At 41.1% G+C, this 19442-nt stretch overlaps 1 protein-coding gene across 2 annotated transcripts in view; it reads right to left on the bottom strand.

Moving 5' to 3' along the window:
- Nucleotides 1-19442, bottom strand: part of DCDC2 (doublecortin domain containing 2) — a 196994-nt gene that overhangs the window by 22445 nt on the left and 155107 nt on the right. For both annotated transcript variants that reach the window (XM_017505253.2, XM_017505252.2), the window contains one exon: nucleotides 5074-5174. In XM_017505253.2, the coding sequence (XP_017360742.1) occupies nucleotides 5074-5174 (101 nt within the window). The remainder of the gene's footprint in view (nucleotides 1-5073; nucleotides 5175-19442) is intronic.

Here is a 19442-nt window from a genome sequence, read left to right as displayed (position 1 = left end):
AAGAAATCAAGCCCTAAAGACACGCATCCAAGGCTATTCAAGTATTATCAGAGATCAATTTTCCCTCCCAACTCCCCTTCCTGAGGATCATCAAACGTAAAAGTAAAGAAATATCTCTCACCGATTTGCAAGTTCTTAAGTAAGTGATTAACAGAGAAATTTCTCTTTTGCTAATAATGCTATGATTTTCTCTTAATATTTGACATTGTAACTCTGGAATATAAATTAGTCTTGGTTTCTGCAGCTATCAGTGCTGTATATACATGATGATCGTGTATACACAGTGATTGTGATCATTCTGCTGTCTTAAAATATTTAATTATAGCTTCACAGAAGACTTAAAGTTTCATTTTCCCTCAGGAAAAAAATACTTCTAACTTTGGTTTATAAAAAATTATTATTTGTAACTAATACTGGATAATAAATTGGATTTTTGAAATCTGCGTGATTTTTAGCATGTTAGGCTTTTCATCAGGAAGGCGGCACTCACAGAAAACGCCTGTGGAATAATCAAGCAGCAATTTCACTGCCGCACTGTTAAGACAAATACAGTTGAGAATATCATCTATGGAATTTGTTGGATTGTGAAATTTGCTTTTAGAAAAAGAAATATCATATAGTAGTCAGAGGACAAGTGGCAGTTCCTAGTGACTTCTTCCCATTCCCCTGAGTCTGGGATCATTATTTCCCCCTCCTCACCTAAACCCCAATCCTCTACTTAGAATTGTAGGGAAGGCTGCTGAATTATATTAAAAAGCAAAATTAACACTACTCAGTCCGTCCTATAAGCACATGTGAGTGTGTATACACACACACAGCTCCTAGGAGTATAGTGTTCTACTGGCCTAAGAAAAAAAATCAATACACACATAGCAAACATTTGAGTTGCATTTATATACGCAATTTCTTTATGGAAAAGAAATTCCAACCATAACAATTTCAAGGACCCTAAAGGCAAGAACATAATGGCATTTTTTAAAAATGCTTTTCTGAAGATAGGCAAATAGGAACAGCTCTGGTCTGCAGCTCCCAGCGAGATCAACTCAGAAGGCAGGTGATTTCTGCATTTCCAACTGAGGTTCCCAGCTCATCTCTTAGGGACTGGTTAGACAGTGGGTGAAGCCCACGGAGGGAGAGCAGAAGCAGGATGGGACATCGCCTCACCTGGGAAGTGCAAGGGGTTGGGGAACTCCCTCCTCTAGCCAAGGGAAGCCACAAGGGACTGTGCCACGAGGAAAGGCACGCTCCGGCCTAGATACTACGCCTTTCCCACAGTCTTCACAACCTGCAGACAAGCAGATTCCCTTGGATGCCTACGCCACCAGGGCCCTGGGTTTCAAGCACAAAGCTGGGAGGCTTTTTGTGCAGACACTGAGCTAGCTGCAGGAGATTTTTTTAATGCCCCAGTGGCACCTGGAATGCCAGTGAGACAGACTGTTCACTCCCCTAGGAAGGGGGCTGAAGCCAGGAAGCCAAGTGGCCTAGCTCAGCAGACCCCACCCCGACGGAGCCCAGCAAGCTAAGATCCAGTGGCTTGAAATTCTCGCTGCCGGCACAGCTGTCTGAAATTGACCAGGGACACTTGAGCTTGGGGACAGGGAGGCAACCGCATTACTGAGGCTTGACTAGGCGGTTTTCCCCTCACAGTGTAAACAAGGTGCCTGCAAGTTCAAACTGAGCAGAACACTCTGCAGCTCAGCAAAGCCACTGCCAGACTGCCTCTCGAGATTCCTCCTCCCTGAGCAGTGCAACTCTGAAAGAAAGGCAGCAGCCCAGTCACGGGCTTATAGAAAAAACTCCCACCTTCCTGGGACAGAGCACCTGGGGAAAAGGGCAGCTGTGGGCACAGCTTCAGCGGACTTAAATATTCCTGCCTGCTGGCTCTTAGGTGAGCAGCAGGTCTCCCAGCACTCAAGCTCTGCTAAGGGACAGACTGCCTCCTCAAGTGGCTCTAGGACCCCCACGCCACCTGATGAAGAGACACCTCCCAGCAGGGGTTGAAAGAAGCCTCATACAGGAGAGCTCCAGCTGGCATCTGGCGGGTGCCCCTCTGGGACAAGCTTCCAGAGGAAGGAACAGGCAGCAGTCTTTGCTGTTGAACAGCCTCCACTGGTGATACCCAGGCAAACGGTCTGGAGCAGACCTCCAGCAGACCTGCAGCAGAGGGGCCTCACTGTTAGAAGGAAAACTAAAAAACAGAAAGCAATAGCATCAACATCAACAAAAAGGATGTCCACACAGAAACCCCATCCGAAGGTCACCAAAATCAAAGACCAAAGGTAGATAAATCCACAAAGATGGGAAAAAACTAGCACAAAAATGCTGAAAATCCCCAAAACCAGAACGCCTCTTCTCCTTCAAAGGATCACAACTCCTCACCAGCAAGAAAATAAAACTGGACGGAGAATGAGTCTGATGAATTCACAGAAGTAGGCTTCAGATGGTGGGTAATAACAAACTACTCCAAGCTCAAGGAGCATGTTCTAACCCAATGTAAGGAAGCTATGAACCTTGAGAAAAGGTTGGACGAATTGCTAACTAGAATAACCAGTTTAGAGAAGAACATAAATGACCTGATGGAGCTGAAAAACAGCATAAGAACTTCATGAAGCATAGAAATAGGAAAAGAGGAAGTCAAATTGTCTATGTTTGCAGATGACATGAATATGTATTTAGAAGACCCCATCATCTCAGTCCAAAATCTCCTTAAGCTGATAAGTAATTCAGCAAAGTCTCAGGATACAAAATCAATGTGCAAAAATTATGGGCATTCCTATACACCAGTAATAGACAGACAGAGAGAAACAAATCATGAGTGAACTCCCATTCACAACTGTTACAAAGAGAATAAAATATCTAGGAATACAACTTACAAGGGATGTGAAGGATCTCTTCAAAAACTACAAACCATTGATCAAGGAAATAAGAGAGGACACAAACAAATGGAAAAACATTGCATGCTCATGGATAGAAAGAATCAATATTGTGAAAATGGCCATACTGCCCAAAGTAATCTGCATTCAATGCTATTCCCATCAAGGTACCATTGACTTTCTTCACAGAATTAGAAAAAACTACTTTAAATTTCAAGTGGAACCAAAAAGACCCCATACAGCCAAGGCAATCCCAAGCAAAAAGAACATAGCTGGTGGCATGACACTAACTGACTTGAAACTATACTACAAGGCTACAGTAACCAAAACAGCATGATACTGGTATCAAAACAGATATATAGAAAATGAAACAGAACAGAGGCCTCAGAAATAACACACACATACATCTACAACCATCAGATCTTTGATAAACCTGACAAAATCAAGCAATGGAGAAAGGATTCCCTATTTAATAAATGGCGTTGGGAAAACTGGCTAGCCATATGCAGAAAACTCAGACTGGACCTCTTCCTTACAGCTTATACAAAAATTAACTCAAGATGGATTAAAGACTTAAGACCTAAAACCATAAAAACCCTAGAAGAAAACCTAGGAAATACCATTCAGAACATAGACATGGGCAAAGACTTCATGAATTAAACACCAAAAGCAATGGCAACAAATGCCAAAATTGACAAATAGGATCTAATTAAACTAAAGAGCTTCTGTACAGCAAAAGAAACTAACATCAGAGTGAACAGGCAACCTACAGAATGGGAGAAATATGTGCAATCTATCCATCTGACAAAGGGCTAATATGCAGAATCTACAAGCAACTTAAACAAATTTACAAGAAAAAAACAACCCCATCAAAAAGTACGCGAAGGATATGAACAAAACCTTCTCAAAAGAAGACATGTTTGCAGCCAACAAACATATGAAATAAAGCTCATCATCACTTGTCATTAGAGAAATGTAAATAAAAACACAGTGAGATACCATCTCATGCCAGTTAGAATGGCACTCATTTAAAAGTCAGGAAACAGCTGCTAGAGAGGCTGTGGAGAAATAGGAACTCTTTTACACTGTTGGTGGGAGTGTAAATTACTTCAGCCATTGTGGAAGACAGTGTGTTGATTCCTCAAGGATCTAGAACCAGAAATATCATTTGACCCAGCAATCTCATTACTGGGTATATACCCAAAGGATTATAAATCATTCTACCAGAAAGACACATGCACACTTATGTTTACTGCAACACTGTTCACAATAGCAAAGACTTCAAACCAAACCAAATGCCCATCAATGACAGACTGGGTAAAGAAAATGTGGCACATACACACTGTGGAATACTATGCAGCCATAAAAGAGGATGAATTCATGTCCTTTGCAGGGATATGGATGAAGCTGGAAACCATCATTCTCAGTAAACTAACACAGGAACAGAAAGCCAAACACCGCACGTTCTCACGCATAAAGGACAGTTAATAAGAACACACGGACACAGCAAGGGAAACATCACACACCGGGGCCTGTCAGGGGTGTGGGGGGATTGGGGAGGGATAGCCTTAGGAGAAATACCTAATGTAGATGACAGGCTGGTGGGTGCAGCAAACCACCATGGCATGTGTGTGCCTTTGTAACAAGCCTGCACATTCTACACATGTACCCCAGAACTTAAAATATAATTTTAAAAAATGCTTCTCTAAGTGAGTAAAGACTTTTTTCCAGATGAAAATCTCAAAACAATACTCTTTTTTGTATCAAACTTGATCACTATTTATCTCATACCTAATCCCATCCCATTTTGTTCTTCAGTGCTCTTTATTAAGGATATATCATTTTCTGTATTTTAAAAAAATACTTGGTCTAGGCCGGCATGGTGGCTCCTGCTTGTAATCCCAGCACTTTGGGAGGCCGAGGCGCGTGGATCACGAAGTCAGCAGACTGAGTCCATCCTGGCCAACACGGTGAAACCCCAACTCACAAAAAAGACTTGATCTACATGGCTATTCTTCACAGGAATACTAGGTTAAAGAATGGAAGGGTGTTTTGTCATGTTTTTAAGGTTGATCAACCACACAGTATCTTAGCGGGTTTAATTCATGCAGGTATAGGAACAGTATGTAGGAGACAACACAAAGCTTGAAAGAAAAACTGTAATAATTGGCTTATACATATTTTTAGGCATGGAGATTACCTGATCAACTGGAACCTCAACCTGAGTATCTTCATCTTCTTGGACTTCTGCTGCCCCCCGTGTTTCAGACCTCTCTGCTCCAGCTTTGAAAATGCCTTCATCTATTGAGACACACAGTGAAAATCAAAATCCAATTGTGACATCATGTGGCTGAATTCAGACATTACAATCAAATACTTATTTTTAATAGATATTTGGGTTCACGTTTTAGTTCATAGTATTTTTGTGCCCCCCACTACCACCCCACCCCCAATTGTTTCACATTTTCATTGAGAAAACATCCAGGGATCAAAACAAGGCTGACCCCATAGGGTAAAGCTCTCTCAAAGCTCCTGTTCGCCCTTTGGCTACTGACTTACTAACACAGCCTTTGTACAGGCATTGAGATGGGAAGAAATTCACAACGATAATCCCTGTTCCCCCTCCTATCCACAAAACAGTGAAAATGCTTGGTGCTTTAAAATACTACTTTCAGAAATTTACCTTTCCCAAGAGAATGTTATACACTCAATATAATGTATTGGAATAATTCTCTCTATTCAGAGTATTATAAAAAGTGTTTTTACTGCAGCAGAATCATAGAGTTGACTTTCCATATCTCACCAGAAAATCAATATCATTTATTTTGCAGATCTCTACAAGATTTTCACAACCTATGACTTTAAGTCCCTAACTATAAAATGTAAACTAAATCTCTGACGTTAGGTTAAGCTCCTTCAACTTGCTTTCCTCTGGAAAGCAATAATAGCTGTTTTCCATATTTGAAGTAGTTTAATGTCTCCCCTCAGCCTTCTTTTCTTCAGGCCAAGTAATCAAAGAATCACAGAAGCATTTGTCATTCTGTCTATCTGCTTGCCTCAAGGCAGGCTTAGTGCTTCGGCCATGCTCACAGATGTTTTCTCTGTCCAATTTTTAAGGCTCTCCAGGGATGGAGGTTTTACCTCCTTCCCTGGTAATGTATTACAATATTTGATTAACCCTACAGTCGAGAAAATACATTTTTATCTTTTGACTTAAAACACCCTCTATTTCTCTAATGGAAGCTTGTCTCCCAGAGCATAATTATTTGACTATTTTATATATATCTTTCATATTGCTAAAGCTATGAAGTCGCTCTTAATTAAATGTAAGATATGTTTTTACACTTGTTGAGGACTAATTATATGCAAGGCATGACGTGAACCCAGGAGACAGCCCAAGATATGAATGAGATGTGGGCTGTTCCCTCGAGGTGCTTCCGGTCCAATAAGGACGCAAACACACCTCCAATCAGGTGAATGATGAGTAAGGGCGATAGCAGAGTATTCTGAAGCTGCAAACATACAGCCCAGTGAGGAAGGAATGGAGGAAAGAACGAAGGAAGGAAAGAGGAAGGGAGGGAAAGAGTGAAGAAAAATAAGTAAACGTGTGACATTTATTTCTACCTTCTGAAATCACCTTGGAAAACAATCGTCATAGTCAGATGCTGAACTCAATAGACTACAGTTATGACTTATGCACATGACTTTTTGAATGACACTTTGTGTCCCAATGTTGTACTTGCTTGCACAGAGACCACAAAGAGAGGCCTACAGATAGCAAAGGAAGATAGTCTTAATACATTCAATGAAATGTTTAACTATATCCAAGCAGAGCTATGAATGGTTTGCAGATGTGTTTTAGAAGAAGCATTTTACCAGAAAAGAAGAATACAATTGATAACAACAAATAAAATAAAATTGAAAGGGCACTGGAATGGAAAATGACAACCATAAGGATATAAACAGCAAAGAGACATATAAGCAAAGCTCAATGCTGTGCACAGTGACACAAAGAGAGAACATGAAGACTTTCTTTTAATGTTTGCCGCAGGTGTGGGGGGAGGATGTTGTTTATCAGGGAACCAAAATGTTTAAGCCATTGCCATTAGCAGCACAGAGCAAAATAATTAACACCAGAAAGAAATTCTTAAGAATAAACAGTGATCAAAAAAAGGCAGCACAGCGAGACAGGCTTTTGTGATAGGCCTACGAGGGTTTTCATTTTTACTATAAATGCTATATAAAATTAAAGGCAGAATAATATTAATTTTTAGAGAAAAAATACTTTAAATAGTATCTTTGATTATAAATTGTTTATATGTATTTTAGAAAACTTGCAAGGTGAAGAAAATGTGTCTTTTTAATCTCATGACCCAGAGACAGTCATCACTAATATTTTGACAATTCTTTCCTTCCCTCCCTCATTCCATGTCTCTCTCTCTCCCTCTCTCTCTCACACACACACTCACTCATAAAACTGGGATCTTATTATACAAGTAATTTTTAAAATCATTTTATACTTTAAAACTGTATCATGAGCATTTCTCAGGACACTAAACGTTACGTGAAAACATAATAAATAGCTGCATGTTGTGGTATCATACTTTAATCAATGGACGATAATGAATATGCAAAATAGAAATTTTTAATGAATAGGTACTATTTATTTGATTGATGGGTGAATATGCATTAAGATCTACTGCATACTAGTCACTCTGGAAAATATGAAAGCGCTGCTCTTGAGGGTTTGGCATCCCATGGAGAGAGACCATCACAGAGACATGAGCTGTTTCCCCTTCCACATTCATACCCTGTAGCTCCTTTCCTATCTTAGGAGTTTGTTTCCCAAGAATAAGCATGGCACACTGCACACGGTAAGTCCTCAATTACGATTTATTGAGATGTAAGACAAAAGACAAGTCCCGGCAGCTTAATCTCTTTCTCACACATTGATTCCCCTCAAGCCCTGTGCACCCCTACACCCATGTATCCTCACACGCCATGCTCAGTATTAAATTCTCTCTTCCAACATCATCTCCTGGGCATACTCACATCCTGGTTTTGATACAATTAATTCCAAGGAATCCTCAGCCTCCTCTTTGATTTTTCTCTTCTACTTTATTTTAAAGGAAATCTGGCCAACCCTGTATATTACCACCTGAGTCACTTTAGTACCATGTGATGAGTAACTTCAGTACCAATACTCTGCACCCTTGAATACTCCAGCTCTTCAACACCATTGACATCCCCTCAATTCCACCTTGCTTTAGATCATTTTCATCAAATGGAGTGATTTCAATCACAGCCCACATGCAGTTAGGGCCAAAAACCTTGCAGGTCACGGACCCACAGTGGTTTTTCATGCCTCACCCTATGCCCTCCATGTCTAGGTTGCCGCTTCTACCCTGCCCCTGGGTGGCTGCCCGTCAGGAGTCTTACTCATGGTTCAAATCTTATTCCGCTGTCAATGTCTTCACGAAAATCTCCTCTTATCCTGTGACCCCACAACCACACAGAACCAACGGATCCCTCGTCTCCACTACTTCTTTCTCCCACATACTTCATTTATTCGTGATCACACTTACTTTAATCAATTTATTTTACCAGTTCTGCCCCCTTCTCCTCTAGATCACAAGCTCCTTTAAGCACAGACCACAATTTCTGTACTGTGCCTAGCATAATGTCAGCCTCATAACAGGTTTTGACACGCTCCTTAAACTGGGCTAACAATACAAAGCATTATGTAAACACCAAATTTTTGGCATTGTCTGCAAGCATTACTTGTAATAGAATCTGTATGTGCATATACTTCATCCAGGGCCAAGACCCGTGGGCCAGTGTGAATGTTCACAAGCAAATTAGGCCTTACATCATAAAATTAGAATCATTTGACACCAAAGAATTGCCAACAAGGCCAAACTGCAGTGGAAAAGAATCCGAATGATATGCCTTTGTCAATGCCATCATTAAAGGCAACTGAAGACACATTTTGTGGAAGAAGTCAAAGATAAAACACTGAAAATTTAAAACACCTGCTTGCAAGGATAGATTCCATGAGAAGTTTGCAAAAGTATTTCCTTTTTTATCAAGGGTAACATTATTTGAGCACTTCGAAACCTTACCACATTCCTTTCATTGCTGCTAATTTAAACTTGCACAGTAAATCTGGATTTGGATCATGACAGCGTTATTCTGTGCCATGGTTATCTAGTTATTGCTACAGCAACATCAGATATTCTAACCACAACTCACGAAGGGTGAGTGGCACCTAGGGCTGAGGTGTTTCGTCCCCAATGAGACACAGAAGCAGTTTTAATGTCACTCAGGATTTTGAGGAAAAAGAGGAACTTAGTCTTACTCCATACTAATATCAACAGGTGAGTGATCCCTTCTGCCACACACTGCCCACCTGTGAACTTTTTGTTGTGTCTGTAACAGTTCTGCACACGTTCAAGAGCTCTTCCGAGTCCCTCTTTGTGAGCATTAGTATGATTTTTCAGCTGCTCATGAAATGTCTTGAGTTTTAGCAATTTTGTTTCCTCTAAAACAAATTGTACACGGTAAATAAAATAATAGAATGTCTGTGTACCATATAAAAATAAACTTTAGGTAGAAAAAGTGAGCTCTTGGGGAAAGTTATCACGGGACGGCCCACCATCTCAGAATGTGAGCGCCTGGTGCCTGGCTGACTGGAGTCATGGTCCCTTCCTCGCCCCCACACTTTCCCCAGCTCTTGCTAGTCCATCTTCTATAACAGCACCTCAAAGCCATTGCTCGTCAAAATTATCAGTGAGCATAATTATGACAATATTTATTATCTCATTTGCTTGATCTTTCGGCAGCTTTTAATGTAGCCGATCTCAGGGTGTGGGTGAGTGGGTGGGTGTGCGTATCTTCATTCACTGTCCTGGTTTTATCAGAAGCTTCTCTTCAGTCTCCGTGGCCAATCCATCCTCCTCTGTTCAACTTCTAAGTATTGGTGCACCTCAGAGTTGTGCAGTGAACCAGCTTCTCTATCCACACACTTTCTTTTAGATTAATGTCATGGCAGCCTTAGTTTGAAAAACATTAATGTGCCAGTGACTCTCTAAGGTATATCTTCGGCCTCAACTTCTTTACAGGTTCCAAAACATATATATCTACCTAACTGCCTAACTTGAAACTTCACCTTGGCTGTCCAACAGGTACCTCAACCTTAACATGGTCAAAACAGAACTCTGGCTTCCCACCCTAAACTGCTCATTTCCCGGATTCCCCATCCCAGGAAATCTTCTCAACCCCAAAATCCAGGAATTATCATTATGTCCTTCCTGACCTCAGTTTCTATATCCATTCCATTTGTCAAGTCTTCTCAATTCAATCTCCTTTTAAAAATCTATCTCAAATATATTCATTAATTTCGATCTCCACTCCCAACTTGGTCTAATCACCAAAATTAGTCTCTCTCTTCTTCCACTCTTGCTATCTCATAAACATCCTCCATGTAACAGCCAAGTGCTCTTAATAGATTATCTTTAAAGTATTTAGTTAATTCCACACCTTAGAAACTCTCCAACATCATTCCATCACATATGGAATCCCAGTTCCTTACCACGGCTTACAGAGAAGTGAGCTGGCAAGTAACTCCTCCTCCAACTGCACTGTGTATTTCTTTTTTCTCATACATGAAACTCAAGCTCCACAGACCTTCGAGCTGTTCTTCACTAGAAAGCTCTTTCCTACCTTATGGCTTTGTTCTCCACACAGTCTGTGCCTTAAAAGTTTTTTTCCCCCATTTTCACATTGCCAGTCAGATCTCAGGAAACCCTCTCTGTTCCAATTCCAGTAGCCATTCATTTCTAGTGCCCTGGTTTAATTCTCTGCCTTGCACTCACTGTGTGTGTCAGTTTCCACCAAAGTGTAAGCTCCAAGAGACCAGGCAGTTTGTCTGTATTTTTCACTGTTCCATCACCAGCACTTAAAGGTGCTCAGTACATGCAAGACACTCAGAAGGTATTTGCTGAAAGAAAGAAGAGTGTGCACTAAAAAAATATTTGCTGTACTGAAGCAGAATGTAAGGAGCCAACAACTTAGCCATTAGCTCAGTGCATTAATCCTTCATGTTCTTACAAGGTTTTGCTCCAATCTGACCACACTTGGCAGTACAGCATTTGGATAGAGAGTAGGGAGGGGAAACGAAGGGAACTGAAGAGAAAGACAGACTGAGGTACAACCTACACAGGGATCAACAAATTATGTTAAGGGTAGTAGGTAGAATAATGCCCCCAGCAAAGATGTCCATATCCTGATCCTAAGAAGCTGTGAGCATATCATATTACATGGCAAAGGGGAATTATGGTTGCAGATGGAATTAAGGGTGCTAAGCTGCTGACCTCGAGATGGGAAAAGAATCCTGGGTTATTCATGTGAACCCAATATAATCACAAGCGTCCTTGTGAGTGAAAAAGAGGAAGGAGACTCAGAGTGGGGCTGAAACAGTGCAAACAAGACTTGAGCCTCCATTGCTGGCTTTGAAGATGGAAAGGCCACAAGCCAAGGAACGCAGGCAGCCTGAACGAACTGGAAAAAGCACTGACGTGAATTCTTGCCTAGAGCCTCCAGAAGGAACACAGCCCTGATGACACTTTGGTTTTAATCCCGTAAGGCCCATTTTGGAATTCTGACCTCCAGAACTGTAAGGTAACAATTCTGTGTTGTTTTAAGGCACCATGTTTGGGGTGATTTGTCACAACAGCAACAGGAAAATGATACAACATGTGTACAGAAATTATGTTCTAGGGCAGGGGTCCCCAACTCCCGAGGCCACAGACTGGAAGTGGTCTGCGGCCTGTTAGGAATTGGGCTGCACAGCAGGAGGTGAGCAGCAGATGAGCGAGAATTCCCGTCTGAGCTGCAGCTCCCATCAGATCAGCAGCAGCATCAGATTCTCATAGGAGCGTGAACCCTCCTGTGAACTGCACATGCAGGGGATCAGGGTTGTGCATTCCTTATGAGAGTCTAACTGATGCCACGTGATCTGCGGTGGAACAGTTTCATCCCAGAAGCATCCTTCCACACCCCTGAAAAAAACTGTCTTCCACAAAACTGGTCCCTGGACCCAAAAAGATTGAGAACTGCTGTTGTCGAGAGAACATCTGCAATGGCCATCACAGACCCACTTTCTGAGTCCTGTGGATACCTGCTGTGCAAAAAGCAGAACTTTCAGATACCCTCTGCTCCTCCTGCGAAAACAACAGTGGTCAGAAAACCCTCCTTTGAGGCCCCTGCCTTTTGTTTTCCTTCCCTAACAGTTATTACTTCTCTTTCTCACGCTCCACAAGTCGCAAAACACTGCCACCAATCTGACACCCACACATCTGCCAGAGAAAAGGGATCCTATTTTTTAAGTCTTGCCCTGCCCTAAAAACCTTTGTCGTAAAAGCCATTTGCTAACCAACCAAAAAGCAAGGATAAATTTGATACACAATACTGCTCTGATTCAATTACTACGTGAAGGATCAGATTCAATGCTTGGATGCACACTACACCCAAATTCAGCTCTCATTTCTTTTGCTTTGAATGTGAACAGACATTTTAGTGTATGTTACACAGTAAAGCCATAACAAACACTCTAGTGAAAGTAAAAATGCTCCTCAATTATTTTTTACTTATCCCTTATGAATTTTATTGCTTACAAAATGAAAGCAGAGATGCTGAGGCAGGGAAGTCATGTCATCACCGTATTGTTCATAATAAATAGGAATCTGCTTCCCCTACTGAAACATGAAATAAATGCTTGTGTGTTTTTAGCTTTCCTGCATCTAGGAGAGCTGAAATCAAAGCATTTCCTTGTTTCAATTCATCAGTATTTCAGTTTAACAATATTGCAATTCTTTCATGTTCTCAAATTTTTAAAGTTACCAAATAATTAATGAAATTTTCAGGTAATTAAAGATAATCAGAATTTAAGCCTACCATTCTTGCTTTTTCACCAAAATTACTATAAATTATTCTTAAATGGTATTGTAATCCATATTTTAGTATGTTTAGTGTTTGAAACTGATTGAGATTTACCAGGATAAATAAGAAAAATAATATAATGGCCAGTTCTAAATACTTTATAGAAATCTTAGATATCTATTAACTAGAAACTCTTTTACTATAATTTATCACTAAGACTGCCTATAACAATAAAAATGTTGAATCAACTTTAAAACAAAGTATTAATTTTTAAAAGTAGCTCATTAAAACCAGCATAGTACTGGCAAAAAATGTGGGGACCAAGGAGTTTATAACATTGAATATATAAATTATATCCCAAGAAGAAAAAAAGTCAATCTATTTATAAGGCAATACTCTTCAGGTGTCACATCAGTCACCAGAGGCAGAATTAAAATTGGTAAGAAGGTGATATAAAAATAATTTTCATTAGCTTAGTGCTAATGTATACTACATTCACATGTGAAATATATTGAATTTTTATACAACTTTTTACAGATATAGATTGTTGTCATCACAGCATCTCATTGAAAATTAATGGAAGCACTTCCAGAAAAGTGACCCAGTAGGATAGAGTCTTTATGAAGCTTGGCAAGCAGTGAGGTAGAGAGGAAGAGCAGGTTCACATGTAATAACACTTCCTTATGAAAGGGTATGAGCCAACTCCCCTGAGATCCCTGTCACAACTTATATAATATACCTCTTTGCACCAGCTTTCTGGATTAAATATAAGAAATAGCATCATAAGGAAGACTGAAAAACTAATCAAATGACAGCTAATGTTCTGAGTGCCTCTAACTGAGCACAGTGATACAACCCAAATGTCCAAATGTGTTTTAATCACTAATCTTCTCCACATGCTTTATTATGTCCCATCAGCCCAATGGAAACTCTTCACAGAAACAAGAATATAACAAGTCATATTTTTCTTTGGCAGTTTATAATATTACATAAAAATAACTTTATCCACACATTTGTACAGGCTAAGTTTTCTTAACTGAAATTTGAAATATCTGGCTTCTTTCTGTTCTCCAACTCCCACTTCAGGGTATTAAATCTCATCTGTTATGCAATTGAGTATACATTTGACTATTAGCTATTTGCATAGAATTGATTTTAATCACCACAGTTATTTAATGTTTAAATAGGTGTAGCAAAATATTCTAAGGGTAGACAGAAAACAAAAATAGGATTATTATCATTGATTTCCCCAGATCACAGGTAATTTTGTTCTTATTTCTACATTTCTATTTCCTTATATTTAGATACAGATATTTCAGATTTTCATCAAAATCAGAAATATTCAGAGTATAAAGAATAAAGCACATATTTATGATATGTATAATTCATCACTGTTTTCATAACCTATATAAATTTTGATATGATTTCTAAAGTCTATATCTGGTAAGTGGGACTGAAAATAATTAGGTACCTCTGAGTAGGTTTACCTAAACCAACAAGTATATATAGCTTTAATTCTTCTTTTCTAATTTTGCATCCTTATAAAAATTACACTGCAAATTAGTTTTCGTTCATCAGAATAATTGAATTGTTCCTTTTTCTACCCCAGTGATTTGGAGTTACTTATTTGGCCTAAAATTCACAATTTCTGTTCTTAATTCTGGTTGATCTAACTACTTCCAAATGACCTTGTATCAGGAGAGCTAGCCATACTTCTATACTCTAGATTTATCATCAAACAAATGAAGTACCTGCCTGTAACAAGGACATACAGTACTCTTTTACATTCCTTGAAAATTTTGTATTCATTCCTTCCTTATTATGCACCATTTACTGAGCCTCCTCACGCTCAGGCGTGTGCTGGACACCAGCCATACAAAGATGAACAAGACACTGACCTCAGGATACGTATTATCTACTGGGGGAGTTAAAAACTCAGCACAGAATGGTAAGCGCAGCACGCAAGCCTACATAAGCTGTGAAGACAGTGCATAAAGTAGGAAAGACAACGGGGAAAGGGGAACAGTCAAAGAAGGCTTGTGAGAGACGGAAGCTGCAAATCAAAAGACAAGATAAATTGTCATTAAGGAGCAGAGGAAGGGATTCTGGACAGAAAAATCAACACATGCAAAGGCTTGGAGGCACTGCAGGTTGTATTCGGAGACCTGTAGGCAGATCCGTGTGGCTGCAGCAAGGCTGTACGGGCTAAGGAGGGGCAGGGTGTGAGGCTCTCTGATGTGACCATGACTATGAACGTGATAGCAAAGATAATACAGAGCAATTATGAGGTTTTAGGCATGGAGTAGGGTGCACAGGGCTGAGGGAGTGTCCTGGAAATAGAGTTGCCTGGTCAGAAGCAGGTGAGGAATCATGACAGGCTATGTGTGCAGGCATGAGATAATGGAAAGCCTGATCATCCATGCCCACCTAGGATTGATATCGCTGCAGACGAGATACCAACAGAGTGAGACCAGATCAAACTGCAAAAAAGAATGCCTGAAACATGGGCCAGACTGAAGCCACCAAAGGCAATACCTATTAAAATGCTGGTAGCCAGGAGATTTCAAAGAAATGAAATGGGAAACAAAACACCCCGTGATGGGTCAGGATTTCCGAAGCACAGGAGTCCGCATCAGCACCCGTCCCGGCTGAGGGGCAGCACTGCTTGCTGGGGTCTCGGCACTGCTCCGCACACCGCAGGTCTGGGATGAAGACAATGGCAGAAGGATGACACTGAACAGTTAACTGACTGGACTCCATGACTGCCGGGACGCGGGAGATGAGGGAAATAGAAGAGCTGAAGGAGGACTCTCAGGTTGATGGCTTGGTTGTGTACATGGTTAACGGTGCTGTTCATCAAGACTGACCAGGCAGGGGAAGGAAGGGGATGGGAGTGGTTAGAAAGGAAGTATGGGGTCAGATTTTGATAGATTGGTTTGACCCCCTGTTAAACACACTGATAGTAATGTCCAGCAAGTCGCTAGAAATTTAAGTCTGTTAACTAGAATAAGGTTCCAGGATAAAGATGTAGACTTGGGAACAGTCAGAATACCACTGATAAAGTCACTGGTCTCAGAATCTGGGATGAAAATAGAAAATGGTCAAGGACAGAGTTCACACTAATAACATATGAAGGATGGGCAGAAGAGAAACTCACCAAGGTTGAAAAGAAACAGTAAAAGGGAACAGGTGAAAAAAAAAGAGTAGCCTGTCAAGGAAGATGCCGGACAGTGGAAGTCAACAACAAAGGCATAATCAATATTAAAGCGTCCCGTCATTTCAGCATCCCTGTGATCCGGTCACCTAGTAACAGTCCTTTTAGTTGAGCATGAAAATCAGATTACATTGGGGTGTGGCATCAAAAAGAGATGAGGTAGTGAAGACAAGCAGTACAGACGACTCTTTCAAGATGATTGGCTGTGAGGTAAAGAGAGACCATGGCTCTGTCAAGCTAACTCAGAGACCTGAGGCCATCAACACAGCCACTGATGAAAGGGGATTAAATCCCATCTCTTCTGAGTCCTGCCTTATCACAGATGTCAGCGCCATAAAGCTTTTGCTAAAAGTATGTCTCTAATGCACAAGCAGGTCTCATGAAATCCAAACATTTGTGCAGGAACTTAAACAATTCCCATTCGCTCACCGCCAACCTAAACCAGAAGAGATCATCTGCATTTGATGACATCAATGAAACTAGAATCGTACTTCATGAACATACTGATTACTCTTGCTCTGCAGATATTTATTAGAGTTTGAACCTTAGCTAAAATACCAGAATGAATTATGACATAGGAATCCATTGCAGGAGGTCAGGGGATGGAGGAGGCAGAAGAAAGTGAGAAACCTGCAGGGCAGCACACATCCCGGCAACAAGAGGCATTCTACTTGCATACCTGAATGAAAGCATCCCCTTTACTATAATCACAAGCAATCCTTTCAGACAGAGAAATAAAACACTCAGCTTCAGGCTTCCTAAAAATTCATACAAAGAATCTTAAAAAAAGAGAGAGAGAGAAATCAGGGTTGCAAATTTTCTAAATATAACTTCAGCTGATAAACCTAAGATAGAAGAGTAAAATCATTCTCTGAATATTTATTTCCAAATTATATACACAGTATACATACTTAAAGGATTAAGTGCCTAGCTCAAATACGGGAATAAAAATGGACTGGATATGTGTTTTCAATAGTTATTAATCCCAATTATTACTGAGTAACATCTTTAATAATCCAAGGCCCTAACATTTCCTTTCAACTACGAGGAATAATGTGTCTACTGTAAGTATAAAGCAAGTATCAACTACTTTCAAAGCCAATCTAATTCTCAGACAAGGGCTAGTTACTCTGTAAACTGTGGTTTTCACTCAAGGTAAAGTGGTTTACAGTGTAAATGTGCAAATTATTCATCCTGAATAAAGGGTTTCAATTTTTTTCATCTAATCTAATTGGCATAGGTAATATGCCTGATTGCTCATTAATTCTAAGTGAGGGTGTTTTTAATTTCACTGTTCTAGCATTTTATGGACTAGTATGCTTCGACTTGCTTTAAACAGTCAAAGTGAGAGCTCTTGAATCTTACCATTTAAGGTGTTTATATCTGCTCCATAATAATGTTTGAAGAGGATGATAGATTTTTATCAGAGTAGACACCTTGCTAAAGATATAATAACTTTAATTGGTGGTTAATCTTCCATCTTAACATAAAATGGAAGTTACAATGTACTCAGCATATCTGTTTTGACTACGTATAAAGTCTGCAATTCAAGGAACTGCTGCCAATAAAAAGCAGATAAAAACAAATTTTCCGGGGAAGAAGATCCAAGATGGCCATTTAGGAACAGCTAGGAGTTGCAGCTCCCAGAGAAAGCAGAGGGTGAGTGGACCCCGCATTTTTATAGCCCACAGACCAGGAGATTCCCAGGCGGAGGTGCCCCACGGGTCGCCAGCAAGGCTGTTGTGGCCGGCGCGGTTCTTTTGGTCGGCGCGGCTGCTTTGCCCCACGCGGCTGCTTTGTCGGCGCCCCGGCTGGTAGTTCTCCGTACAAAATACACTGGTCCGGGTGCCCTTTTGGCTGGCGACTGCAGACCCGGGAAGTTGCCCATTCAGCTGATTAAAAAGGGGACTGAACGGGGAGCCAGGCCAGGAGATTCCTGGGCAAAAAAAAAAAGGGGCCACGAATCTCAGCGCCGCTGTTTAAGCCATCGCAGTGGGTCACCGCTCGGGAAATCAAACAGATCCCGACGCCGTTTCAACAGGTGACGGGGATAGAGTCGGCTATTCAACTAAAAAAAGAAAAAAAACGCTCCGAGGCAGACAGCCACGTGATGAGGCTCGATGCCACCACCACAAAAGAACAGCAATCAGAAACTCTCTGGATTGAGAGTTTCACAGCAAGCGCAGCTGAACCCGGGACGGTCCAGCTCTGTGGGGGAGGGGCGTCCGCCATTACCGAGGTACTCCACCACTACGGACGCCATTGCTGAGGCAGCCTGCCATTGCCAAGGCAACCTGCCATTGCTGAGGCTGCCTGTCGTTGCTAAAACAACCCACCGTTGCCAAGGCAACCTGCCATTACAGAGAGAGGCGGCCAATACACAGGCAGGCCACCATTGCTGAGGCAGTTCTAACTACACCCATATAAACAGGACTGCAGGGAAGTTCACAGGGCAGCTGGGCAGAGCCCACAGCAGCTCAGCAAAGCCTCGGCAGGCAGACAGTGACCAGGCTGCCTCCTTGCTGGGCAGGGCAGCCTTGGAAAAAAAAAAAAGGCAGCAGCACAACGGAAACTCATAAATAAAGCCCTAACCCCATGGAACAGAGTACCTGGGAACAAAAAGCGGTTTATGAGTTCTGCTGCAGCAGACCTAAAGGTACCCACCCAGCAGCTCTGAATGAACAACAGAGCTCACAGCTCAGCACCTGAGCCCCTATAAAGGACAGACTGTCTCCTTAAGCAGCTTCCTGACCCCTGTATATCCAAAGAATCACCTCACAAAGGAAAGATCAGACTGACATTTGGCGGGTATCCTTCTGGGACAAAGATAGCAGAAGAAACTGGTAGCAACCCTTACTGTTCTGCAGCTGCTGCAGGCAATCCCCAGGCAAGCAGGGCCTGGAGTGGACCTCAGCAGACCTACAGCAGAGGGGCCAGACTGTTAGAAGGAAAACTAAGAAACAGAAGTAACTTCATCATCAATAAACAGGACGTCCACTCAGAGACCCAATCTAAAAGTCAACAATCTGAAAGTCAGCAACTACAAAGATGACAGGAAGATAAATCCATAAAGATGAGAAGAAACCAGGGCAAAAAGGATGAAAACACCCAAAACCAGAACACCTCTCCTCCTACAAGGGATCACAACTCCTCTCCAGCAAGGGAACAAGGTTGGATGGAGAACATGTGATGAAATGACAGAATCAGACTTCAGAAGGTGGGTAGTAAGAAACTTCTGTGAACTAAAAGAACATGTACTAACCCAATGCAAAGAAACTAAGAACCTTGAAAAAAGATTTGACGAAATGCTAACGAGAATGGACAAATTAGAAAGGAATATAAATGAATTGATGGAGTTGAAAAACACAACACAAGAACTTCGCGAAGCGTACACAAGTTTCAACAGCCGAATTGAC

This window comes from Cebus imitator, unplaced genomic scaffold, assembly GCF_001604975.1.
Source record: "Cebus imitator isolate Cc_AM_T3 unplaced genomic scaffold, Cebus_imitator-1.0 Scaffold335, whole genome shotgun sequence".
Classification (NCBI taxonomy): Eukaryota; Metazoa; Chordata; class Mammalia; order Primates; family Cebidae; genus Cebus; species Cebus imitator.
This window is presented reverse-complemented; position numbering and strand designations above follow the sequence as displayed.